Here is a 27,866-nt window from a genome sequence, read left to right on the forward strand (position 1 = left end):
CCCTTTAATTTTTGCTCGTTTAATATTATTAATAATTTGTATTCAAAACTTATTCTAAACCAAATTAAAAATGATGGACTTAACCTGGTTGCCATTATTTTGTAAATATACTCTTACAAAGATTTTTTATATGCATTACACATATCTTTTAAAACAGTAAAATGCCTTTCAATACTGCTTTTTGTTAAATTTTATGTTGTGATTAAAAAAAAAAAACAAAAACCTCTAGACGACTTGAATGTTTGCATATAAAAGCTCTGCAAGGTGGCGCCAGTTAGTTTAATATTATTCCAATAGGGGCCGTTTTTACCAAAGCCATTGAGCACGAATACAAAGTTGATTTGACGTATAAAAGCTTTAAGCTCAAAGCTTGTGGTGGTGTCTGCCATATGATGCCGTCCTTGTTCTTCAAATGCGCGTTTAAAGGCCAAGAATAATTTTAGCATTGTTGCTGGTGCTTGCTGCCATTTACACGTCCTTGGCCCCGCTCCACAGTCGAACAGTCCATCTCTTTGTACTTTTATGCTTGTGTTCGTATGCTGTGTGTTTGTATGCGTGTGTGCTTTCCTCTTCTTCTACCTACGCCAACAGCTTCGCTGCTCTTATAGTGTTCCCGTTTGTGTTGGCCTACAGACCTAATTCTTGCGTGTGTTGTGTGCTGTGCAAAGTTTTCCCGAAAAAAATCGAAATAAACAATAGATAGAAAGTAAAAGCAACTATATTCTATCAGCATGGCGCGTGTCGACGGTAGGAAAAGTGAAGCTAAAATTGTGCGAGCATTGCAGTTTCGAAAGCAAGAATAGCAACAAAAGCCACAAAAATTGAAACGCAAGATGAAAATGTGTATTAATATACATAAATGACTAGTAGCATCAGCTGAAGCTATGTAATTTAAATAACGGTGGTGGAAGTTTTGTAAAACTATCACATACCTATGTATGTTTGTACACATTTATGTATGTACGCAGATACATATATAGTTTTTGTTCGGTCATAGAATTGGAGCAAAGTAGCTAAAATAACAAAATTAAAGCGCCCCCTGCCAGCAAAACGCAAAACAACAACAGCACGTAAATGTTTGTAATTATATGTGTATAACTGAATACACATGTATGCGTGCGTCGTTCTCATGTGTTCGTTCGTTTGTGTGTATAGGGAATTGCAATTTGTTGTTTTTGTAGGAAGAGCTTTTCGCTTGTTGCGCGTGCTCGCCTTTCCCTTCGTTTCGTTCTCGTTACTGCCGTTGTGCAAGAAGTTTTCGCCGTCTGGCTCGGCATAATTGCAATAAATTTACTTTTTTTTTTTTTTACTTATACACATACATACATACATAGAAATAAGCAATAAACACTGATGCCATCGTCTCCCCATGCAAAAACAAATTCTATACGCGAAAGACAACAGCAAGAGCGAATAACGAATAGGCAAAATGAAAACGAAAGAAGCAACAAAATTGGCGCAGCGCAAATAAGAAGAACATATACTAGCGACGAAAACAACAAGAATAATAAAAGTGAGCGCAACTGTGGTTGCGAGTGCCACAGAAGCTAAAAATATGTTGAAAAAGCTCTTGACGACGACTTCGCAGCTGCTGCTGGCGCAGGCGGAAACTGCATCAGTGCTGCTTGTAGCAGAGAGATCGAAGCTACAGGGGCAGCATGAATCACGATAGTTCTTCTTAGTGCGAATAACCGTGTGAAGTGTACAAACAAATAGAGGAGGCGAACGGGCCAGCAACAACAACGGCAAGAATAGCACTTTTGCTTTCGGTCCCAACTGGTTTTAAGAACGACAATAAGAAATATCAGAATAAACTGTGCTCCCCAAAAGACGACGGAGTAGTATCAGCGTTTTTGTTGTGATCTGTTAAGCTGTTGATGTAGCGGCGCATGCGCTGCACCAACACGTTGCTGCCGACGCCACAAAAATAAAGCAAATTTATTGAGCATGAATGGAAGGTTTGTGGTTAATATTATTGTACTCTGTTTCTTTACACTGTATGACCCGCCGGCCATAACGAACTCCCAGATGTATAGAATATTTTTATACGTATTCAGTGAAATGAATATATTGTTTTCTTGTCCGTGTTAAGATGAATATATATGAAGACTTGCTTTGTGGGGCTCTAGAGAGTTAAAAACTGGAATATATATACAGATATGGCACCATGGCAAATTTACTCAATTGAGTATCCTGTACAGTATTTTGTGTCTTTTTAGGATTTGAGTATTAGTAACTAGTCAACTTGTTATCATATATGTACATATGTCAAAAATAAGGTATTCTGTTAGAGTTATATATTCTTATATAGTTTTGATCAGAGCCGGATTAACAAGCAGACAGATAAGGCAGCCTGAGGCCCCCGAAAAATGAAATAAAATTTTCTCACAAGTAACGAAAACGATGACAACGGGCCTTTTGAGAGCGAATCCGGCCCTGGGCTTGCGGTTCCTTGATCTCGTACTCTGCACACACACATGCGTAACGCATGCGATAATCACAGTTGTGAGGTGTCAATTGTGAAGTTTTTGTGACATGCACCACTGTGTATGGCAATGAGGAGCATAACTTAGGCATCCTGGCACCTGTGAACACTCCTAAATTTCCTGACCCCAACTTAAATCTTTTATAGTCCACTAACGGGTGTATATGTACAAATTAGTCAGGATCAGGACATTGCCTTTTTTTTTTTTTTTTAATTTATTTAATCGTTGAATCCGTACAATGCAAATATAGTAGCTTCACAACACAGTTAGAAAACAATATAAAAAGCCTAACCTTCTGATATGCACAGGAGGACTTATAAATATTCAAAATATTAGTAAACTAAAATTATCTAATAATTTTGGCAAACCCAAGCGTTTGTCGCCTTAGTGACCTCGCAGGGAGCAATCTTTTCGCTAGTCTGCAACGGTGGCTAGCCAGTATATCACTATATCTGCTAGTGTGTCTCCCAATCTATACCTCCACTGTATACAGTTTCAGATCTCGATGCAAGGTAGAGTCGCGATACCCGATTTTGCAGGACCTGTATGCGTTTATAGTTGGATTTTGCGCATATTCCTCAAATCTGCACACCGTAGAGCCAAATCGCTCTCTTAGCTCTCAGTAACATGGTGCTTCGTTCGTCTGTTAACCAGCCCCCGCAGTTGTTGCATGCGTTGCCCTCTTAGCCGCAGCTTTTAGGTGAGGACCAAACTTTAGGCGCTTGTCAAGGGTGATGCCAAGGTACTTTGCCTGCGAGGGCTGATCCAGTGTTTCTCTGGGTGTGACTGATGAAGGTTTTCAGGGTAAAGCATTGGTTAGTGGTCGTCCGTGGATTTATTTTCAAATTCCATCTCTTATACCAAGCTGCTAGTGTATTTAGGTAGCTTTCCACTTTATTTGCTGCCTCAATGTGACAGTTAGGGTTTTGCTATAGTTTTCTTGATATATGGGTTTATAGTTATGGGTTTTAGTTATTAAAGTACTTATAATCTTTATTGATATCTGTAGATGCATGTATGTACGTACATATATACATATATATTTTAATGTGTGTGAAGTCCACAATATCGAACAACTAAAAAACCTAGGTTTTAACAATTTATACAGACAGGAAAAATATGGTTTTATATGGGAACAATATATACATTTTTCAGAAAGGTAGATTTAGGAAAGCGGGGAGTAAGCAACGGAACAATTCAGTTGAATGCTTGGCGCGTATTGATTTGAGGTACTGTTGAGCGAGCCTCCAACACAAACTTGAATGGGGCCTAATGAACTGATTGTATGTGTTGTAGAGGTCTTCGAGATGTCTTGTTTGGTTAGGTCTCTGACTTTAATTTCCAACTTCCTTATAGCATTTTTCTGTATATTTTTGTATTTAAAAATATTGTACTTTTTATATAATTTATAATACCTTGATTTCTTTTAGTTGGAGTACATCGACTACTATAGTTACCTGCCCAACAGCATCAATTACACATCACTAAAACTTTAAGGAAAACAAAAATAATTAAGAGTACATCACAGAAAGAAACATATTACTATGGAGAACTTTAATGTACCTCTTCTGGCCGAGAGCAGTGGCAGGAGTTTCGTGAGTTATGCCAGCGGCAATAACGATAGCAGTAACAACCAACATCGTCAACACCTACAACAGCAACTACCGCAGCATCATCAGCATCTTAATCATAAGGATCAGATGTTGGCCGCTGGCAGTAGTCCGATTTTACCCTTCATTAACTATGCGCAGTTGAAAAAGGACACTCAGTCCAATCCTGAATCTAATCCAGTGGTTGGCAACTTTACCTCATTGCAGGCCATCGACAGCAGTCAATTGGATGTTGCTGTATCTTTGAGTGGACTGTGCGATCGGATATTCGTCAGTCCCAATCCGCATAGCAGCAACAGCACGAACAACAATCCTGCCGATGTTAAGGTATCAGAGCCATCTAGTGGTAACAATGGTCCGCTCATATTAGAATCAGTCACAATGTCATCGTTTGCCAATATACTGTTCAACAGCCGCAACAACACAAGTACCACTACCACTACCAATACCAATACCAATACCAATACCAATACCAATACCAATACCAATACCAATACCAATACCAATACCAATACCAATACCAATACCAATACCAATACCAATACCAATACCAATACAAATACCAATACCAATACCAATACCAATACCAATACCAATACCAATACCAATACCAATACCAATACCAATACCAATACCAATACCAATACCAATACCAATACCAATACTAATACGAATACGAATACCAATACCAATATCAATACCAATACAAATACCAATAACCCATCCATGGTTAACATTGAATCGCTCAATGACATTGATCCACTGTTACTCCAAAAGTCAAATCCAGTAGTGTACCACCAACTAAATCCATTGAAGAATGGATCCGTCTCAACACGTGTTGTGAGCTCATCTGGATTTTTAAGCTCCACAACAGCACAGCTCTTGGACTTTGACGTAGTACCGAGCAGTAACAGCAAGGACGCGGTTGTGGCAGCTAGCAATGGAATGGCTGACACAACAACAACAACACCAGCGGCTGGAGCAGCAGCGGGGATGACATCAGCCCATCGAAGATCGCTGCATAGCATCGATGAGCTGGCGGCCAGTTCGTGTGACGCAACGAAAGTCACAACCATTACAACACAGGTGCAACAGCACCAACAACATCAAGCAGGAAATCTCAGTGGATCCAATATAAGCTCCGATGATGAGTCTATCTCAGAGGATGAATTTGGTCTAGAGATTGATGACCAAGGGGGTAAGTAGGTCTGATTTCTATGATTAGTTCTGGAATTGGTTTAAAACGCTGGCAATATTCTGGATGAAATAATACAAACAAAATAAACAAAAATTCAAGCCGGTAATTGCAAATGGATTAATAAAAGCAGCAACCTAAAAAGGCTAACTTAAAAGCGTAAAAAATCATCTTACGGAAACGAAGTCTACAAAAGTGCAAATACAACAATTTGAATTATTTTATTCAATGGTACTCAGTACTACTTGCTATAAAACTCTACGAAAAGATATATTGCTGGAAGCTAACTATATATATTTGAATAGTATTTTATGGCGAGTAAATGTTAATACACATACATACAAATAAGCAGATAGGTTAACAAGGGGAAATAACCAGATCCCCAGATCCCAGATTCATGTGCATAATTGCTACATTTGCAATTTCTTGTTTCATGCATAAAAAACGAAATAAAATTATTAATTTTCATTGATAATAAAGGAATATTATGAAAAGCACGTACCGCAAGTGGTATGAAGAAATATTCCAAATGTCCTGCCTGTTACATATATGTCATACGCTGGAATTCTTACTTTCAATGTGCCTTGCAAATAATAATTGAATTTCTAAGACAAATTCCAAAGTTATTGGTGGGACCCAATAATATAGTTAAAGTGTTTTTTCAAAACAGCGAATTCGAATAAAAAGAAAAGAGCACAAACACTGATATAGCCTGGAAATTAAGCTACTCATTAGGAATATAATATGCATTGCGCTATAATACATAGCTGATTCGCTATAGTTTAACTCTATCTCGTTTACATGATGCTGCTCCGTCAGCAATCGCACGCAATTGCAATTTACAAGTACAGCATTAGTAATTGTAGATGACCTGCTTGTGGCTGACATTGAATAATGTCAGGCGTCTCGTCGCCCACTTAACCGACCTTCAATACTATATATATATATATATACATACACACACACACATGCGCAGATTTTCTATTGGAAAACTCACCGCAGGGGCGTCGTTGCAGTCCTCAGAATAGTGGTCAACATGGAACAAGGTCGCTGTGCTTTAGAATTATGGCCAAGCGCAAGCTCATTCAAATACCCTGCACTTTATTCAGTGTGTAAGAGTCTCATTCAAGCTTATACATGAAATATCATAATAAAAGTCTGAATAAACAAATAGCGAAGAAGTGTTACATTTCGCTAATTGTAGTATTAAGATTTAGATTTATAAAGTACAGGGTATCTCAAGCTGATTCTCGAGTAGCGTGCATTTGTCTTTTGTTCTGTTTTGTAAAATAATTTAGAGATTGGGCACAAGGATGCGAACACAAACATACACACACTATAAGAACACATGCAGTGAAATTGCATTTCGATTGGCTGCCACACGTTCTGTGTGTGTGGCTTGTGTTTACTACATACGTTCTCTCTCTTTGTCTCTATTGGTCTATACATACTTTGCTCTCTCTAGTTTTATGTTCTGCCTCAGTTGGTTTTACACCGTTTCACCGCCCACTGCAACGCCGGCTGACATTGACACAGATTATTGCAATGTTTGCGAAGCCGCCGTCGACAACTGACGACGCTGACTGAGCTGTTCGATAATCGGTCTGCTGCGTCTATTGCTTACCTCAGAGGATTTAAATGGGTCAAAGTCAACCGCTTGTTGCTGTTTTCGCTGCACTTTGGAAATAGCTAACGAGGCCACCGACGACGCAAATTGGGGCATCACATTGTTGTGGGTAGTGCATAGTTGTAGTTGCTGCTGCTGTCGCTGCTGTTTTCCTCGGTGTTATAGATTCATTACAAGGTTCTACGTAGTTGCGTCTGAAGTGGCGCGACAGAGACGGTGTCAAGGACAAAGCTGTATGTCCTTGCCTGTGCCGGACTCGTTTTTGGGGCAAGGGCAAATAATGGGAATACTATATGCAGCACTTATGCCCTTCAAGCTTGTAACATGGTTAAATTTTGGACTAAAATATGCTTAATTATGGTTTAAATGAAGGCAGGATCAATATTTTTAAATCAATTGACAAATCGACAAAAAAAAAAATCATATTATATAGAACATATTAAACTACCAGCCCCAATTTTTTTTTTGAGCTTAACTGGAAAAGACACTTCTAAACGGATTCTCCCAATAAAGATATAGATATATCGCTCAAAATTGTTGGAATATATCAAAACTCAAATGTAAACCGCACTCTGTAATTGAAATTTAACAAGTAAGAAAACTCTAGTCGATAGTGCACGACTATATACTACTCTGAACCCAACTAATAAAAATGCCCATTTAGTATGGCTAAAATTTCAATTTTTATGTATTTAAAAATATAAATGAAATACAGAACTCATTTAATAAAATATAAACATATTTTGAAATGATTAAAAAAAATTAACATTAGTTGCACCGATCGGGATTCGAACCGCGACTTCTCGATCGAGCGTTATGCCGCTATTCACTTCGCCACCTGACTTTCGGAAGCTACACTGGCAAAACTGAAATAGATTCACTGCTGCAGCGCCATCTAGCAAAACTAAACCAAACTAACAGCTGATGTGATTCAAATAATGTTCTATAAAAAGTTTGAATGTATGTGTGCACACGTATACGAATCTGTTGTAGCTGCTGCACGTGCGTTTCTTAAATGGCCAAATATTTGATCATTTTTTATAAATTTTTGACTGAACGGAATTTAATGAAACTTTCAGCATATGGTCTACATATTATATTGAATATCTGAGAAATTAAAAAAAATGAAAAATCATTCACAATTAGCTATAGTGGCATCTGACTTGAACTTGAATGTTTTTATTCGATAAAAACATAACGGGATGATTTATCGAATTTTAAAAGCGAACTCGACATCCGCGCTGTATATACGGTCATTTAAAAGAAAAAATCAAGTCTCTAGCTCTTATATCTTCGGAAATCGACGCGTTCAAGCATGCGGACAGACAGAAAGACGGACAGGACCAAATCAACTTAGCTCGTCGCCCTGATCAAGAATATATATACTTTATGGGGTCTGCCACGCCTCCTTCTGCCTGTTACATACATTTCAACTAAACCATTATACCCTGATTTCCCATTGAAAATGGGTTCAGGGTATAAGAATTAGTCAGAAGTAATATATATGTATGTGTACCATCTCAAGGATACGACATTGAAACTGTTAAATACAAATTCAACATTCTATATATTTAATACAAATTTGTATTTAATTGTATTGTGCAATATTTATTTAGATAATGTTTCAAGGTGAAATGCGACTCAAATCGGCGAATCGGAACCAATATTAACAACTATAAATGCAACCTGAATTTCGTTTTTTTGTTGCAAAACTTGAATCCACACATAAATTGTATTGAAAATTAAGTTTTCTACAATTATAATTTATTATTTAATACATATTAAGGCCGGTTTAAAAAAAATTATGTACATATACAGCAAAAATTTCTTGACTTTATATTAGATCTTATATCATCTAGGTAATAAATATTAACTAATGATGATTGGCATCCAGTTTTGTGATTAGCTATATATATACATATACACTTCGCGTCATCAGGTTAGCGCCCCCCCTTACACTTATTTTCTTTTACGTTTTTCTCTTTGCCTATTGCACGCAACTTCTTGGTTTTTTTTTTATTTCATTATCATCATATGAGATGTCTCTCATACCAAAAAAAAAACGCGAGTGAAAACCCGTTATGTTTTATTTTCTATCCTTCTCTATTTTCGCAAAAAATGTGTGCACTTATTTTGCGTCATCAGATTAGCGCCCCCAAATGCAATTGTAATTATCTTGCTTATTTTGGCAATTACACTCACCAAATTTTTTGTGAAGCTCAAAGTATTCAATATATTTATAGTATGGGTAAAGAAACAGTTTTATCTTTGGTTGAAAATCAAAGATTGAGGCATACTTTGAATCTAGACTATGCAACCATAAAATTGCTGAAAAATCAGGAAAAAACAGAAAACTAAGTGGCAATTTTCTTACAAATAGGGAAAACTATGGAAAAAACTATATAAGCGGCAATAATCAAGTGATTTCAGAAGGAAATAGAAGAGCATTAGTTCGAGAAGCTTCGAATTCCCACGAATCGACCACCAAGATTAGGGTTAAAATCAGTGTTAGGACGAGCTTATCAACGGTCTAAAGAGCAATTAAGAAAGTTAATTACTTAAAGAAACAGAATGTGAACGAATACACTTTACTTTGGTGTTTAGTTTCGTATTGGTCTTTATTCTTCTGAGCCTGGGTTTATATACCCAGACTCATGCATAATTTCAACCCTTAAATCTAGTGCGTCTATTGCTGAGTGTGTAAGGCTCAGCATTGGTCTATTGCATGTTCTTATCTTATCGCAGAGTTTGTAAGGCTCCGCGTGGTTCTATTATCTATTCTTATCCTATCGCTGAGGTTGTAAGGCTCAGCGTTCGTCTCTTACATATCTGACTCTGGGGTTGCAAGGGTTGGTGTCCATTTGTCTATTTATACAGTCCGTACATGTGACCCTTATCTTTTCCCAGCGCACTATCTGCTAGTCGTTGAGTGCGTCGGAGGCATGTATACGATCTTCGTATATTCATATGTTCCCATTCTTATCATATTTCTATGTTCATGCATGTGCATGAACATTCTGCGGGGGGCCAGAGAAAGTAATAGCTGACAATTCCTGTCCCTGGTTTCTTCTCTTACTTGTGTACACGAGAAATAGAGATATGATAATTATTGATAATCTTGACGAAATGTCCATGCTTGCAATCCTTGAGGTCTCATGTTCGTACTTGAACATTCTGCAGGGCCCAGAGAATGTGACATCCAGATAAACCGAGTATGCCACCATCACCTTGGTCTTTTGCTCAGGTGGCGGTTCCCATGCCAAGTGAAGTCGTGCCTTTTTGAAGAACTTCTGCGGCTTATAGGTGTCATCGTTTGAGGTATTAATACAGCTAATTGCATCTGTTGAGGAAGTTGTCGATCGCTTCATTATTGCTGAGGCCAAAGCCTCCAAGTGATAGACGTCCTTCTGTTGATTCTGATGCCTTATTGTGCCCATTGTTTCGTTTGTAGTGGTTATTGTTGTTTCCTTTAATATGTTGCTGCTACTTCCAATTGACTCCTTTTCTGATGTAATTGTACTTGCAGCTTTAGTTTCCATTGTTGGTGGCGCTGCTGTGGTCATCACTGAAGAGTTTGAGTCGGTATTGTCGCTTTTCTCTTCAGCTGCACTTCCAGTCGCTGTTGCAGTCTCCGCAGAAGTTTGCTCTTCCGTCGTGCTGCCAACTGTGGAAATATCATCCATTGGTCGAACTTCCAATTGGATATCTGTTGATGTATCTTCAGTGATACTCAACGTTGATGTCGAAGTTGTGGCAGAAATTCCATTCTCGTCCGCATCTTCTATGTGCTCCGGATCCTTTGTCGGAGTTGGTGGAGCCCAGATCTTTTTTATCGATCTCTTGTCTTCACCTATATTTGGTTTTGTTGTTACCACTTGAACCTTATTACGTTGTTCAGTAGCTTTATTTATATTTCCTCCCACGTGGAGGGTTGCCGGCGGGTTGTAATCCCACTTTTTGAACACTATTGCATCCAATGCAGCCTGATATGCGGTCATCTCATCAGCTGTGACGTTGTCACTGTTATCAGAGGTGCTCACGCAATTGCGGATACTGCCTTCATCGTTATCCTTCAGCAGTTCCATGTCCACAGGCAAATAACGTTTGTAGCGTTTGCATAAATAGTCCCACGCTGAATTGTAGTTACCCACTCCAATTGAGAAATGGCTTATAACTCGTTGACCTTCTCCTTTGAGATACATTTTGAGGTATATCAGTTTCGTCTTGTCGCTGATATCCTTTCTGTTGTGAATTATTTTGGTGAACTGCTCGAAGAACGTTGGCCACGCCTTAGGACTTCCATTAAAGTAAGGAAGTGTCGGTTTCGGTCGCTTTGGAGTGTCTTCTTTTACAATTTGCAGTGCACTTATTTTCCTTTCCAGTTTTTTTCGACACTGTGTACACTTTGAGTTCCAGTTCGTCTATGTACTCGATTTCGAAGGCAGGCCTTTCATATTTTACCTCCAAATCTTTCAGTGTTGACTGGACTTTCTTCCAGAGGAAATCTAGCGTATCTTTGTAGCTAACGATTTCATCCTGGTTGCTGAGCTCAATGTTGGCCAGCACCTCTTCAATGTGCAGCCGTACTCTTTGAGCTCTTTCGTCCACAAGGCTTACCAACTTCGCTATTGGGCTCGACCAACCAAATGAAAACATCTCTTGCTTTGATGTTTCTGGTCTCGTTTCCCAACTATAAAGTTGTTTTGTGTCTATGGCGTGGTCGGCAACTTCGACTTTCATGAACTCTTTATTGGTTCTGATTTCTGCCATTATGCCACCATATTTCTCTTTAAATATTGATGGTTGACGACACAGTTGTTTGTTTATTGTAGATCCATTGGCTTATCCCGTTGGAGGTTTTTTTGTTTTGATCACCAGGTTGATCTTGCTGTGCCTCGACTCACAGCTTGGGTTGGAAAGCCAATGCACAAATCTATAATACTAGCACTTCACTTTGTACTAATCACAAACATTTTTCCTTGTGGATGAATTTGAAGTATTAAAAATACTTCATCCGGCTCGAAGGACCATGAATGAATACACTTGACTGTGATGTTTAGTTTCGTATTGGTCTTTATTCTTCTGAGCCTGGGTTTATATACCCAGACTCATGCATAATTTCAACCCTTAAATCTAGTGCGTCTATTGCTGAGTGTGTAAGGCTCAGCATTGGTCTATTGCATGTTCTTATCTTATCGCAGAGTTTGTAAGGCTCCGCGTGGTTCTATTATCTATTCTTATCCTATCGCTGAGGTTGTAAGGCTCAGCGTTCGTCTCTTACATATCTGACTCTGGGGTTGCAAGGGTTGGTGTCCATTTGTCTATTTATACAGTCCGTACATGTGACCCTTATCTTTTCCCAGCGCACTATCTGCTAGTCGTTGAGTGCGTCGGAGGCATGTATACGATCTTCGTATATTCATATGTTCCCATTCTTATCATATTTATATGTTCATGCATGTGCATGAACAGAATGTAAAAAAAAAGACACCAGTCGATATGCTGAAATAAAATACGCATTAATTTTGGCCGGGCGAATATGACGTGGTCTACCCAATGGCAGCATGTTGTCTTTTCTGATGAGAAAAATTGAATTTGGAAGGAACTGATGGATATAATTATTATATCCATGACCTACTCATAGAAGAACATTATTTGGAACGGTTTCCAAGCCGCTGCGGCGGGGGGGTGGTGTGGCATTTGTGTAGGTATCAATATCTTACTACAGCACTTGCAAGCTTGAATTTTTGACATCGCGCATGAACGCATAGGACCATAATATCGTGTTTAAAACTGCTGTTCCGCATTTCTATAACCTGTCTGAAAACCGGCATTAGATTTTCCAGCATGATAATGCTCCAATTCAGACCGCCCGATCCCTGAAGTCCTGGATTCAGGGCCAAAAAATTGATCTCATGGAGTGGCCACCATACTCACTCGACCTTAATATCATTGGAAACGTCTGGGGATGGTTGGTCAGGAAAGTATATGAGTCCGGAAAGCATTATAGTACAAAGACAGAGTTAATCGAAGGTACTGAACACGCTTAATCAACCATATCCTTGAATAATATTGAACAACTTTATAATTCCATTCCTAATCGAATTTTTTAAGTAATTTCAAACAAAAAACGGCACTACGCACTACTAATATTACTTAAAAATAACAATAGCTTAAAATACAGGTGTTATTTTTGGTAATTAACTTAAATAAATTGAATTTAGCGCAGGGGGCGCTAATCTGATGACCAAATTTTTGTCACATGTTTTTTGTACATTTAAAAAAAAAAATTATTAAAAAATAATCCTTATTGTTACAGTAGCCATTCTTTTTGTATTTTAAAGAGAAATAAATGGAGTATAATGTAAAAAAATTTCAAAGATGGAGCTCTGCTGGTTTAGATTTTATTTAGCTTTGAGGTTGAGTGTAAAGGGGGGCGCTAACCTGATGACGCGCAGTGTATATAATTATTACAGCATTATGGAATCTATTTTTTATTCCTTGAAGGCATGAAATTCTTAGAAATAAATTACATTTAAATTGCAATCAGCTATTAGAATCTCTATTGTTTCTCCTTCTTCAAACCGCAGCAACAGGTTCTGCTGCTTGCTGTTAGTATTCTCGGATTTCATTAGCCATTATTTTACCTTCACCTCAAAAATTGTCATTGAGGGTATGGTTGTATTGTCGCTTTGTCGGTGCTGGGGCGGAGGCACAGAAAGGGACGCTAGCTGACCTTGTGCCACATTTTACATAGGAACGACGTCAGGGGAGATGTTGCAATTGCATATTCCAACAAGTAAGCAAGCTCTAGTCGAGACTGCTCGCTACGAAATCCCCTGAACCCTTCTAGGAATTGAAATTTCAATAATTCTTCGCGTCTTTCTGCTTATACAAGGCATGCACGCATAAACACGTATGAACGCAGTAATTAAGTATTTAATAATTTTTCTTGTCGCTGTAGATCGTGATCATAACAATGAAATGCGCGTATTTGCCAAAGCACAGGTCTCTAGTATTTGAATTACGCCTCTTACAAATATATGGGTGAGGAGTGGATATAAAGGTAGGGATTAAATTACAACATAAATCGAAATTATATAAAATACATATAAGTCTACATTTAAAGTTTTGAGACTGTAGCTTTAAAGGTGTAGGAAAAATAATTAAAAAAGTTTTCAATAAGGGTTTTCATCGATAATAAATTATCGGCAGTAGTTATCGATTTTTTGAGAAAAACTTGATATGCGCGTGATATACTCTGACATAGGAAAAATAACATAACATTAGCTCACGTGCTAAATTCCAGCGTTCTATCTTTAAAACCCTAGAAGATACAATTTTCCGCTATGGGAATTAAAACAAGTAAGAATGTCTAGTCGAGATTGCCCCTGAACCCTGCGAAGAACTGATATTTCAATAATTCCTTCCGTCTTTCTTCTTACACAAGAAATACACACACAGATCCATATACCCGTGCATGCACGAACACGCATGGGCTGCAGTGTGGCTAAATTACGGGAACTTAATTGTTAAGTTTTCTTGTGGATGGACTATCTTCATGCAACTCTCTGATCGTGATTATAACATTAAATTTAATGCAGTACTTGAAATTGCTAGTACTTGAAATAGACCTAGAGAAACAGAAACTTAGACGTGATGGGGTGGATATAAGGGTGAGGGTGAATTATAACAACAATCGAAATTCTATGATGTATCAATATCTTATTTAAAATTTGGGGACTCTAGCTTCAAAGTTGTAGCAGGCATAATTAAATTACTGATTTTCGATAAGGTGTTTAATCGATAATAAATAACAGAGTGAGTTAAGGATTTTTGAAGCCTCGACATCCCTGCTATAAATACGATCATTAAAAAAGTCTCTAGCTCTTATATCTTCTGAAATCGATGCGTTCAAACATACGGACAGACAGACACTCGGACACGGATACACGACTCTGCTCGTCGACCTGATCAAGAATATACTTTATATGCAGTTAATTAAATATATATTCGTATGTACATATACATATACATATTATATATAAAATGAAAGGTATTAATGCGTAGATCATATATATATATATATATATATATATATATATATATATATAAATATATGATCTAGCTCCTTTAGTTGTAGAGATATTTCAATTCAATTTTTATTTTCAATTTTTATAATAAAAGTTAAGCCATAACTCTTATTTTTAATTGTTATATAAAAATTTATCCGTAATAGTTATTTTAGATTTTTATCATATAAATTATTTATAATAATTAAAAATAATTTTTTTTTAATTACTCAAAAAAAAATCTTATTTTAAAATTTTTTGCTATCACAGTTATAATCGTTACCGTCCCTTGTTCAGAGTATAAAAAGAGGAAATGTAGCGCTTGCCACTCTGGAGTCGACGGTGGGCTGTAGGTAATAAAAAGGATAGAGTGATAGGAAGGCAGAACCATTTAATATTTCGAACATTCGATAATTCGTAGTATTTTAAGAGTTTCTTGATTTTCTAAATACCGAGAGTCGACTGTACTAGTCGGCAAAAATATTTTGAAAAAAGAAAGTTCAAACCGAACCAAATGAAAGGAATGAAGACAAATTTAATCAAATGCGTGTATCTTTAGCCTTCAATCAAATTAGAGTCAAGTCGCGGACCTGAATCCACTAAAGTTTGCAAAATATCAGGACATATCCCTTATCAAAGGAAAATGCATGCAGAAATGGCCTCTTTGATTATTAACTAAATTGTTATTTTTTAATAGACTCTAGAAGTAGTATTTTTTAAAAAATTTAATTATGGACTGATATCCTTAGCAAAGCTAAATATCACCCAGGCTAGCATGGCATATAGCGTTATCCTATTACAAAAAAAAGGCTGAGTCGATTTAGCTATGTCCGTCCGTCCGTCAGTCTGTCCGTATGTTTGAACGCGTCGATCTCAGAAGATATAAGAGCTAAAGACTTGAATTTTTTTCCTAGGTCCGTGTATAGCACGCGCATATCGAGTTTTGCTTTAAATATCGATAACTTGTCCGCTATTTTGTTATCGATTAAGAACATTATCGAAAACCAGTAGTAAATTTATATCTCCTACATCTTTAAAGCTAGAGTCTCCAAATTTTTAATGTAGATTTATATGTACTTTATGGAATTTAGTTTTTTGTCAAAATCTACTCCACAGCCCTAATTCACCCCCTCACCGTCACATTTGTAAAATGCGTATTTCACTAGAGACTTGTGCTAAAGCAAATACATGCATATTTATGTTATATTTATAATCTGCAAGTTTCATGAAGATAGTCCATCCACAAGAAAAGTTATTAAACAATTAAGTTTCCATAGTAAGCCACCACTGTGCGAATAATTATTGAAATATCAGTTGCTCGAAGGGTTAAGGGGATCTCGTAGTCGGGCAGTCTCCACTAGAGCTTTCTTATTTATTTGTTATTTATTTTTGTCCAAATTAAAATTCATGAAACATCGATGCATGACTTAATAGTGAGATGGTATATCTGAATATAATGATTATAGCATGGATATGCATGCATTTGCCAAAGCACAAGTCTCTAGTATTTGAAATACGCCTTTTACAAATATGTGGATGAGGGGGTGGATATAGGAGTGGGGGCTACATTTTAACAAAGCCCGAAATTGTATAAAATGCATATAAGTATACATTTAAAATTTGGAGACTCTAGTTTAAAGATGTAGGAGATATAATTTTATAACTGATTTATAATAATCGATAAGGCTTTTTATCGATAAAAAACGACGGGATGATTTATCGATTTTTTGTGATAAACTCGATATCCGCGCTATATATACGGAAGTATCTAGCTCTTATATCTTCTGACAGACAGACAGACGGACAGGACAAATCGACTCAGTTCGTCGCCCTGATCAAGAATATATTTACTTTGTGGTGGCCACGCCTCCTTCTGCCTGTTACATACATTTATTAAAACCATTATGCCCTGATTTCCCATTGAAAATGGGTTCAGGGTATAAAAACGGGAGTAGTTATCGATTACTAGAAACAATCACGATACCGCGCTGTGCATACGGACTTACCAAAAAATTTTGAACAATTGATTCATTCATATTGGCAGAGCTTTTCTTTGAGCTTTTGAGAGAGTATATCTGTGAGTGCGAGGCCTCACGTCTCTTAGTATTTACATAAGTATATGTTAGTTTGTACGCAATAGCTGCTGTCACAGTAAATAATGTAAAAACTGCAACGATCCTCAGACAATGCATACAACGAAGTCAATAAATATAGCAATTATAATAAAGATACAAAGAGCTTCAAGACTAAACTACACAGGCACACTCAAGTACATACATAGAAAGATAAACAAATATCCATTCTAGCTTGCATACATATGTATTCCAGTACAAACACGAGAGTGAGCTTTTAGTGCAAAAAGCTCAATATACATCCATAGGTAAAATAAGCCGAGCTATCAAGTGTATACGAAGTCGTCAATTCTAATGTGTATTGGGAAGCAAAGCAATAGTGGGAACAGTGTAGTTGTCACTGTCCCAGAAGGTGTCAAGGTCTAATAATTCTTGTTGTATCAAAAATAAATCTACTAGACTTCACAAAGTATAAACATGAGTAGTTTACATCCGAACGACTATCTATTTAAATTTAGCCATGCGCGTCTCTCCGCTTGTAGGGAGCGATATTATCATTTAAAATAGCAAAAGCTTATATTTTTTCTTTATATCTTATCCACTTATCGATAAAAGTGAACATTTTTTTTTAGTTTTCGGAGAAAAGCTTGAAGAAATTTAAGCCTAGAGTTGTTCAGTATAGTTTCTTTGATTTGCTTGATGTAAATATAATAAATTAGTTTGATTTTTAATGACAAAAACAATCAAGTAAGAAAGCTCTAGTCGAGACTGCTCGAACCCTTCGAAGAACTGATGTTTCAATAATTCTTCACGCGTTTCTGTTTACACAAGAAACAGACACGCAGACACATATACGCATTCACACACAAACACGCATATGCTGCAGTGTGGACTATTTTCATGAAACTTTTAGATCGTAATTATAACATTAAAATGCATGCCTGAGCTCTAATCTCTAGTATTTGAAATACTCCTTCTACAAACATAGGATATAAGGGAGGGGGTGAATTATAACAAAAATGTAATTTCTAAAGTAAATATAAATATACGTTTAAAATTTGGCCTCTAGCTTCAAAGATGTAGCAGGCATAATTAAATTACTGATTTTCGAAATGGGTTTTAATCGATAAAAAATAACGGGATGAGTTATTCATTTTTATACCCTGAACCCATTGAAAATGGGAAATCAGGGTATAATAGCTTTGTTACAATGTATGTAACAGGCAGAAGGAGGCGTGGAAGACCCCACAAAGTATATATATTCTTGATCAGGGCGACGAGCTAAGTTGATTTGGCCCTGCTGTCTGTCTGTCCGTCAGTCCGTAGAGACTTGACCGTATATACAGCGCGGATGTTGAGTTTGCTTTTAAAATTCGATAAATCATCCCGTTATGTTTTTATCGAATAAAGAAAGACATTCAAGTTCAAGTCAGATGCCAGTGTAGCTAATTGTGAATGAATTTTCATTTTAAATTTGTCAAATATTCATATTCAGAATATGTAGATAATTTTCTGAAAGTTTCATTAAATTCCGTTAGGTCAATCGACGTTAAAAAATAATAAAATATTTGGCCAATTAACAAACGCACGTGCAGCAGCTACAAAAGTCTTCGTATACTTCTTCTAAAACATTCTTAGAATCTGCTAGATGGCGCTGCAGCAGAAAACCTATTTCAGTGCTGCCAATGGATCTTCGAAAAGTGAGGGGGCATAGTGAGTAATTAATTTTTTCATTGTTTCAAAATATTTATATATTTAATTATATAAGTTTTTTATTTCATTTATAATATTTTTAAATACACCGAAATTGAAATTTTAGCCATACTAAATGTAAATTTTTATTAGTTTGGTTCAGGGTGGTATCTAGTTGAGAACTCTCGACTAGAGTTTTCATACTTGTTGGTTATAAGTTCGATATCCGCGATATATATACAGACAATTACAAAAAAAGTTTCTAGCTCTTATATCTTCTGAAATCGACGCGTTCATACATACGGACCGACGGACAGACAGACGGCAGGGCCAAATCGACTCAGCTCGTCGCCCTGATCTAGAATATATACATTGTGGGGTCTTCCACGCCTCCTTCTGTTATACATACATTTCAACAAAACCATTATTCCCTGATTTCCCATTTTCAATGGGTTCAGGGTATAACAAACTATCTGCAGGTACGATCGTAACGAGCTGATAATACCAATCGAATATTTGTTGCGATAATATGTAGATGTGGACAGGTACTTGGTATCTTGAAGTCGGGCACTCACGACTTATTGTCGTTGTCGTTGCTTCTGAACGCAGCGCAGAATATTGAAATACGCGTGCGCTTTTGATAGATGGTGACCTACTTTGCCGTTTGCATGGCCCACTGAACTTGGCCAAGTTTTTGTCTCACTCTAGCAGCTGTCAGGCTCGAACGAAACAGTAAAGCGAGCACTAAAACAAAACAGATAAAAGCCAAAATTTATAATAATTTTAAGACGTTTCATTTTGTTTGCATAGTCGATAGGCGATGTCTAACTCATACTCTGAAATGAATTATTTGCACAACATGTAATTAGTTTGAAAATTTAGATCATGGTTGCCATTAAACTATTGTAATAAACTTAAGCATAATCACATAAATACGCGCATCAGCTCACACAAACATATACATGTATGTTTCCCGATTTGTCACGCCCCTAGTGGGCTGACCGGGAAATACTTTATAAATCCAAATTTCAAGTCTCTATCTTCAAAAGCGGCGAAAAAATTGCGTTAATACGGACGAACAAACATACGGACGGACAGCGAGACGTCCGTATTGCACAATACCAATCTACTCATTTCGCTTTCGTGAACGAGTATATTTAGAAATGCGAATGTTAATAATGTGGACTTTGCCTTTTCACCTTTTGCAGATTCTCAATAAAGTTTTAATATCATTGTATGGCTCTGCTTGTATAGGTTATAACAACTTAATAGAAAATATACATATCAAATGAGGAGAAAGGATTAAAATAGGTTATGGATATACGACATTTAAATGTTCTTATGGGAGACAAATATTGTATAACTATATCATCGCATTCCCGCGAAATGATCGTATGTCGAAAAATGTTCACTTGTTATTTTTTACAAGCTGTGAGGCAGACGTTTTCTAACCGGTCTGCATTAAAATCTCAATTTCGCAAAAAATCAACATACTATCATTTCACGGGAATGCGACGATATATGTATATTAGAATGCTATTATTATTATTATTATTATTAATTTGTGTATGTGGAAGTGAAAATTTCCATAAATTTTCACAACTATTAAAAAAATCTAATTTCAACTAAAGAGACTAGGCTGGCTTTTATAAGTACATATAACAGTACTTTATTAGTTTATTGAAAAATAACATCCAAAAATATTACGCACAATGAGGCGTTCGAGCTAAAGGCAGATAGAGTGCGGTAGGTTGGAAGCAAAGCACTGTAAAGCGACATAACAATGTGCGAGAGCTTTTGTCAAGATGGTGTACATAAAAGCATTTTCTGTGTATTTTGTTGGGTTAGGTTCATAAAATTTGTGTGTATATCTATTTTTATACCCTGAACCCATTGAAAATGGGACTATATGGTATAATGGTTTTGTCATATTCTATGTAACAGACAACAACAATAAAATTATTTTAAATGGGAGGAGTTTTCAAAATTACATAGTGTACAGGCCGCTTCGTTCATACGAATATTATTATATTATATATATATATTAGCCGTGTTTGGAATCGCTTGCTGTGGTTTGCGTGTTTCTCAAGGCAAAGCCACTAAACAACTAGAAAAGATATCTTGGTTATGTCGTAGTTGAAATACCCTTATATTAAATATTTGTTTATAAATATCAGTTCAATGTATATGAAATTGATAACTAATGGAAATGATCGATAATAGGAATCATATAACTTCTATTATAACAATAGGAATCATATAACTTCTATTATAACAATTATTTAAAGCACTATCTATAATAGAAAATTAAATTAAAAATATTTCGCATGCTTCCTAAATTTGGATACACTTTGCTTTAAGAGTATCAAAAGCTTTTTTTACCTGTACAAACACATATATGTACAGACATACATATGTATATACATATGAAGAGCTCACGAGTGAAAGAGGTAGAGAGACATTTGTAAGTCTGTAGCTTTTTCGTTTTTGTTTTCATTATTTCGTTGTGTTTTTTTTCTGTGTCGATTGCGTTGTTGAATATTTCCACTTTGTTTATATAATTTAAAAAAAAAAAAATAAAGAAACCCAGAGCAATTTATATATATATATATACATTTGTATATTTATTTGCGTGTATGTGTGTGTGTGTCTGTACGAAAAAAAGCTTTAACGTTTTGAAAAAAGTGGGTTAGTGGGTCACCATATCTAACAACGAGGTAGCAACAACAACTATGCCAACGTCGGCAGCGACGTGAGCGTCAACGTCAGCGTTGTCGGCGACAAGACGAAGCAAATTTGTTATTTATTGGTTTATTTGTTTATTTTTATTTTACTTACATCATATTTGTTATTTATTTTTTCTGGAGATTTTTCTGAGTTGATTTAGCTATATTTTCTTATCTGGAGAATGTATCTTAAGTATGTCTTTGTCTAATATTACACCCATATGTAAGTCAAAATTATAGACTTTATATACTCATTTAAAATATTATATGGAATATATTGGTTTTGATCGTCTGTCTGCTCGTCATTTCTGCTTTAATAAAACTCGTGTACCGAGTAAACATTATGTGGATATCCTATACTAATTTTGCCATCTGCGAACTCGGGCCATGTCGGATGGGAAAATTCACGTTTTAATTTTTTACGTATACATGTCAATCATGCTTACCCAATGGGAACATTGATTATTGACATGACATTATAATGAACGATTAAGTTAAACCTGAAATTCAAAGTAATTTAACTGTGTCACTTAACTCCAAATAAGAAGTATCAAATTTATTGGGGAGATTCACAGAAATCAATCCGTAAAAATTTTTAATTTGTATCTGTAAAACTATAGAAAGTTCTTTATCTCGATTAGTCATGCCCCGCATATATTATGTGCCCATATATAATATTAATTTAAGTACTAGTGATTGACAATTGACAAATCCTTATACATATATTCACATACTTTTAAAACAGTTTATTTCAGTTATTTCCATATTTCTTTCAATATATAAACTAACTAAACTCAAAATCAATATTATTAGCAATATTATTAATATAATTAATAGTCGCAGTTGGAAGTGACCTCATGTTCATCTAACTAACTTCTCTTCTCGCGATCCCTCAAACCCTCCCAAGTTTGCTAGCTTGCTTGCTTGACACAAACACACTGGTCCACCCTCGTAGCTACCCATCTACCCAAACCCCACATTGTAAGTCTCCCCGCGTGCTCTTCTCACTAAAGCGCGCATTGCATTTTAAGCAGCCAGTGTCGCGGCGGCCCCCTGAAGCCGCCTCTTCCTCTCTCGCAATACAGCCACAACGCCAACGCTGCTGCAATTGTTTTTGTGGCCTCGTGACCTAGTTTTCTGCCTCGTCAACTGCAGCGATGCCGCGTCACAGCGCAGCTGACGCTGACGTAGCAGCGCTTTTCCTCCGTCTCTGCTAGCAAACGCAACACCGCTTAAATGGATTGCAGCACAAAAGTTGTGTGAGTGATTCGCAAAAGTAGAGCTAATTTTTGATTAATTGAGATTCAGATTAGACTCATGAATATAAGAATACATTGAGCCCTAAACAGGATACAATTGATTGGGATTCAATTCGTAATTATGTTCCACACAATGTCGTATTTGGTGTTTTCCCTTACTCTCAAGGCTGTATTACCAAAATTACAGGACGTCAGAAGCAAAAAAATGTGTACAGTTATAATAGAAATTCTATGTAATTCTTATTTTTTATTTGCGCTAAAGAATCCAATTTTGGACTAATCCATAATAATATATATGTACAATGGATAAAAAGGAATGTGATATATATGTAGCAGTGTTGTCAAATCAGCTTTTTTCCTGTCAAATCAGGCTTTTTTGAAAATACAATTGAGAGAAAAATTCCAAAGCAGCGGGCAGCAGGAATATATATACTTTATGGGGTCTGCCGCGCCTCCTTTTGCCTGTTACATACATTTAACAAAACCATTATACCCTGATTTCCCATTTTCAATGGGTTCAGGGTATAAAAATAGGTATGCAAAGGATTTGATTGCATATAGTACAAAATTTTATATTTTAACGAAATATGAATGTTGAACGCCAATATAAAAATATGTATCTAATAGTGGAATATACTGAAGACTACACCTGTTGTTATTATGGCGAAGATTGTGATATCGAACTATTGATATATATATGAATATGCATGTAGATATTTGATTATTAAATGAGTTGTGTCCATTTACGATTTTCTTATTATATTATATATATATATTATGGGTGACCCCAATATACAAATATAAATATATTTGTGCATGATGTGTATAGAAATGTAAATATTGTATAATTTATTATAATTAATTTAATTAGCTACAACAAAATAAATTCGCGTGGGACTTTAGACAAACGAGGAGAGGGAAAGACCAAATGCACTTTTTACGCATCACTCAGAATTCCACTCTGTATGCACACATACACGCTCACACTCGTACGCAATTACACAAACATACTTGTTAAACTGACCTCCTAGCAAAGGCAACAACAACGAAGGCGACAGCGAATTGCGGTCGAAACCGTCCCTGGGCGAGTATCTCTCGCTGTATACATGCATGCATGTATGTGTGCGCGCGCGAACAAAAGTGTGTCAAGGTTTTTTGAATAATATGTTGTGCAGCGTTAACGTTTACGAACAGAAGCGACGCCAGCGTCGACAGCGCAAGCACCAGCACAGTTCCCACCTCCCCCCGCCTACAGGCAGTATATATCAAGCTTTTGATTTGTTGCTGTTGTAATCACATAGCGCTGTTTGGTACGCTCTCTTTTGTCCGAAGCTTCAGCGCTCTTTGTGTTTGTGCGTGCCGTACAACTCATTTAAAGTCGTGTCATCGCTTAATAAAATAAAATATGCCTTATTTATACGAATGTATAAAATACCCTGCAAGAGAGCAGCTATAAATAATCAATATGCCTCAATCACACATTTCAAATCGAATTTTATTTATTGAAATGTTTTGGTGTAGCCATCCCATTTTTCATTCTTCATTACATTGCCGCCGTAAGCAGGGTATTGCTTAGTCGTGTACAGCTGATAACAGTGTTTCTTTTCGCTTATGTTTTGTTTTTTACTTAGACATAAAAAAAATCAAAGCACTCAGCACTAATTTTCTTATTTTTAAAAATAGTTGTAAGACTTGATTTTGAATTTAATTTTGTCATTGGTTTAATTATTAAGTGAGATAGAGTGAGGTCGGTCCGAATCGTATCAAATTGTGGATGTTTAATCCATAAATATTTGTAAGATTCATATACCTAGGATTAAAATCATATAGACACGACATCCTTAACCTTTCCAAAAGATCTATTAGCAAAAGCAGAGGCAACAGAACACTCAACCAAACGGCTTACATAATATTATAGGAACGTTTGCAGGCCATATAAATACAGTGGAAATCAATCCTATCCTAATTATTTTTCTGTTGGCCCGCCAGCCAGCTCATAACTTGAATATTTGATTGTATTCAATTGCTGTGAGTCCAGCTTGTATATATATATATAGCATAAACCACTATATTTACCCTCTCTTCCGAGCTAAGCATAAAAACGTAATAAAACGAAATCGAAATTAATCTCTCTAACATAGACCTGAATAATATCTATATATTTACTTGTACAACAAAAATGTAGGTCAATTGAGATAGCGAGCGCTAGCATGAGGCAGCGATGCCACAAGCTCACTCACATGCATATAAGCACACATTCACGCTCATACACGCACATAGACACACATATATTTATACTGACGCACACACGCAGCGCTACACTTTCACTTATTACATTATTAAATGCTGCAGAGCAGTAAGAGCCGAGCAACGAACAACTGCAGCAGCGTGAGCGAGAGCGTTTGGCATGTTGTTATGCTGTCTCTTGCCGCGCTCCATTTCCGACAACGGGCGACGCCGAAGCATGTGGGCGAAAACTGGTTCGTGCGCTCTCATTTATTTCGCCACTGCGCTGCCACTGCGCTGCCACTGCTGCTGTTCCTGTCCATATCGTCGTCGTTGACGTCGTCGACGTCTGCGTCGTTGTTGGCGTCGACTGCTCTGTCGATTATTTCATATTGAAAGCAAAAGTGATCAACGTTCAACGTTGAGAGAGCATCCAAACCAACCAACGATTTGGCGGTCTCTGCTATGGCTTGTATTTGTGTTAGTTTGTATTGCTCACGATTGCAATCGTTGCCATTGCAGTGTCGCGCCAGTACATACATACATAAATGTATTTATACATACTTATGTACGCGCCCCGCTTCGTTGCTAACCAATGTATGTAAACCGGCACGTCAATTAAGCTTGAGAAGCAGCGCAGCAGCACCGTCGCCAAGCTAGGAAAAATGTTACAAGGTTTCGTTTCAGGTTAAGACGAGTTTTTGGTTTTTTAATGTTTTTGGGTTTTTTGTAGTCATTTGTTGCTTGTTGTTGCTGTTTGTTTTGTGGTCGGAGTTTTTAGCTCATTTGTACATGTATACGTACGTATACTGTTTCCACATGTATATGTGACTCTGTATGCATGAAACAGTTTGTGTTTTCTAAATTTAGCTGCCGCTTGTAATTTTACGTATTGCTGTCGGTGTAGCTGTGTGAGAACTTGGTTTGTATACCCACATTGAAATGGGGTAAATGGGGTGGCATGGATATATTTACACATATATACGTATGTGAGACAGAAGGCAATAGGAGGATTGTATCCTAAAAGATATACTTGTATATCATCAAACCGGAGGTGTAGTCCCCAACGTGTGTCCGATTTCACCATCTGCTTAAAATTAATCAAAACCGATTTTAAAATGTACCTTATGACTTTAAAAGCATATTCATTTCGTATACCTAGCTTCTGAATAATTATGTGTTGCTGAGATTTCCTCCCCAATCGTCTGCCGATGGAAATGGCTAACATCTCATTGTTTAAGGAGATCTGCACACGATGTCATATAAGTGACCTGCCTCAAAGCAGGGGAGAACGTTACTATACGTGTGTGTTTGCATTGGCACACGGACGAATAGAAAGACGGACATTGGACAAAATCGAGAATCTGTAAAGGGAAGCAAATAAAATCGTCGATCTCATCGTACTCAGGCCACTGATAATCATTATGCACTAACTGAATTTATTTATTAACGGGGATTAGATGTTTGATGTCTGTAATTGATAATGGAGGTTTAATTATTTTGCCACCTTAATTATTTTCGATTCGTTATCAATCGCTAGAAATATGATGACTTTTGGGCGATTGATAAGGTCTTAGGCGTGTGGTTCAGAACATATATTTATAAATATCCATTCAAGTCTTGTAAAGAATGTAATGAGAAAATCACAAAACAAACAAGAAATTTCTCTTTGCATTACGAACTGCACGAGTTTTTGGAACAATGTATTATTCATTGCAATGTGTAAATTTATAATAAGCGAAATATTGATTGGAATTATTGTGAATAAGATCAGATATTTGACTTAGCAATGTTCGAATTGTACCGATTTCGCAGTCGAGTAATTTTTATTTGTTACATAGAGAGGGCAAATGGAAAGAGATAGGGGGAACGAACAGAACTGGAAACCTAAAGAGCCTGCAGGCTTCAAGGGGTAGCCAAAGTTTCTTACAGCCGAAACTGGAAAACTGGTTTTTGATTTCTTAAAGCTAGCTCTATTGAGCACTATTATGCGCTCAGCCTTGGATATACCCGTTCATGAAGTAGGAGGTAAGGAAGTCTTAGTTAGGAGTGACCAACCATAGTTTGCATCTATGCAAATCACACGGGGCTACTATCTGTAGTTCAATTTAAGAACTTTTCTGAAATTTTGAGCTGGGCCTAATAGTCGATTAATACATACATTCTGTAAAACCCATTGAAACAGGCTACAAACTTCTTAAAAGTTTTTAAATTCCGACCGTCCGTCCGTACATTAGCATCATTGCATTGATTTCCGAACCTACAAGAACTATAGGCTTAAAAGAGCAAGTATATATATATATATATATATATATTTAGTTGTAGGTGGAGCATATTATTCGTGACGTTCAAGCCTGGTCTGGGTCTCTTCATCTTCGTTTTCGCCTTTGTCGTCCCTTAGTTTTATTTCGTTGGTTAAGGAATTGAGAAAACGAGTGAAAGTTTTTTTAATGCGGCTTTCAATATCTGTGCTAAATTATGAAGTTAACATTTTTGTAAACCCAGTAAAACCAATTTAAATCAAGGGAAAGGAATCCAAAGCATATGTTTTATATAAATTGTACATTATAATTATTGAAGCTATGTATCTGTCCAGTTTATTGAAATCGCCACATGATCTTGAAGTATTTATACTTTGGAGAGCACTTAGTGAATGTAGTCGCGTTGACCGTATGCAGCACAATTTAATCATGTCTATATTTTTATATGTCATTAGGTCTTATTTATATAGACATTACGAGTTTTGAATAAAGATAAAAGATCTTGGAACTACTAACCTATAAATTAATCTTAAAGTTTTTTAACCTTTTAAATATATATTCTAAATGGATTTCTTTGATCATAATATAATTTGTTCATATTCATAAATCAGTATTATATCCTTATGCGTAAGAATAGTGA

At 36.5% G+C, this 27,866-nt stretch overlaps 1 protein-coding gene across 1 annotated transcript; it reads left to right on the plus strand.

Moving 5' to 3' along the window:
- The first annotated feature begins 586 nt into the window (after nucleotides 1–586).
- Nucleotides 587–5,302, plus strand: LOC122757622 (nuclear hormone receptor FTZ-F1-like). The gene is made up of 3 exons (XM_044010335.1): nucleotides 587–747; nucleotides 3,917–4,580; nucleotides 4,884–5,302. Exons 2-3 carry the CDS (start codon nucleotides 4,031–4,033, stop codon nucleotides 5,300–5,302), a joined length of 969 nt encoding a protein of 322 aa, XP_043866270.1. The 5' UTR covers nucleotides 587–747; nucleotides 3,917–4,030.
- The last annotated feature ends 22,564 nt before the right edge of the window (nucleotides 5,303–27,866 follow it).

Source organism: Drosophila mojavensis, unplaced genomic scaffold, assembly GCF_018153725.1.
Source record: "Drosophila mojavensis isolate 15081-1352.22 unplaced genomic scaffold, ASM1815372v1 contig_74, whole genome shotgun sequence".
Lineage (NCBI taxonomy): Eukaryota > Metazoa > Arthropoda > Insecta > Diptera > Drosophilidae > Drosophila > Drosophila mojavensis.

What these genes read in the sequence shown, in the direction of transcription:
- LOC122757622 (XM_044010335.1), top strand. Translation starts at nt 4,031, where the DNA reads ATGGAGAACTTTAATGTACCTCTTCTGGCCGAGAGCAGTGGCAGGAGT. An exon ending in TACCAATACCAATACCAATA is followed by an intron (nt 4,581 to 4,883) that starts CCAATACCAATA and finishes AGTCAAATCCAG; the next exon opens with TAGTGTACCACCAACTAAAT.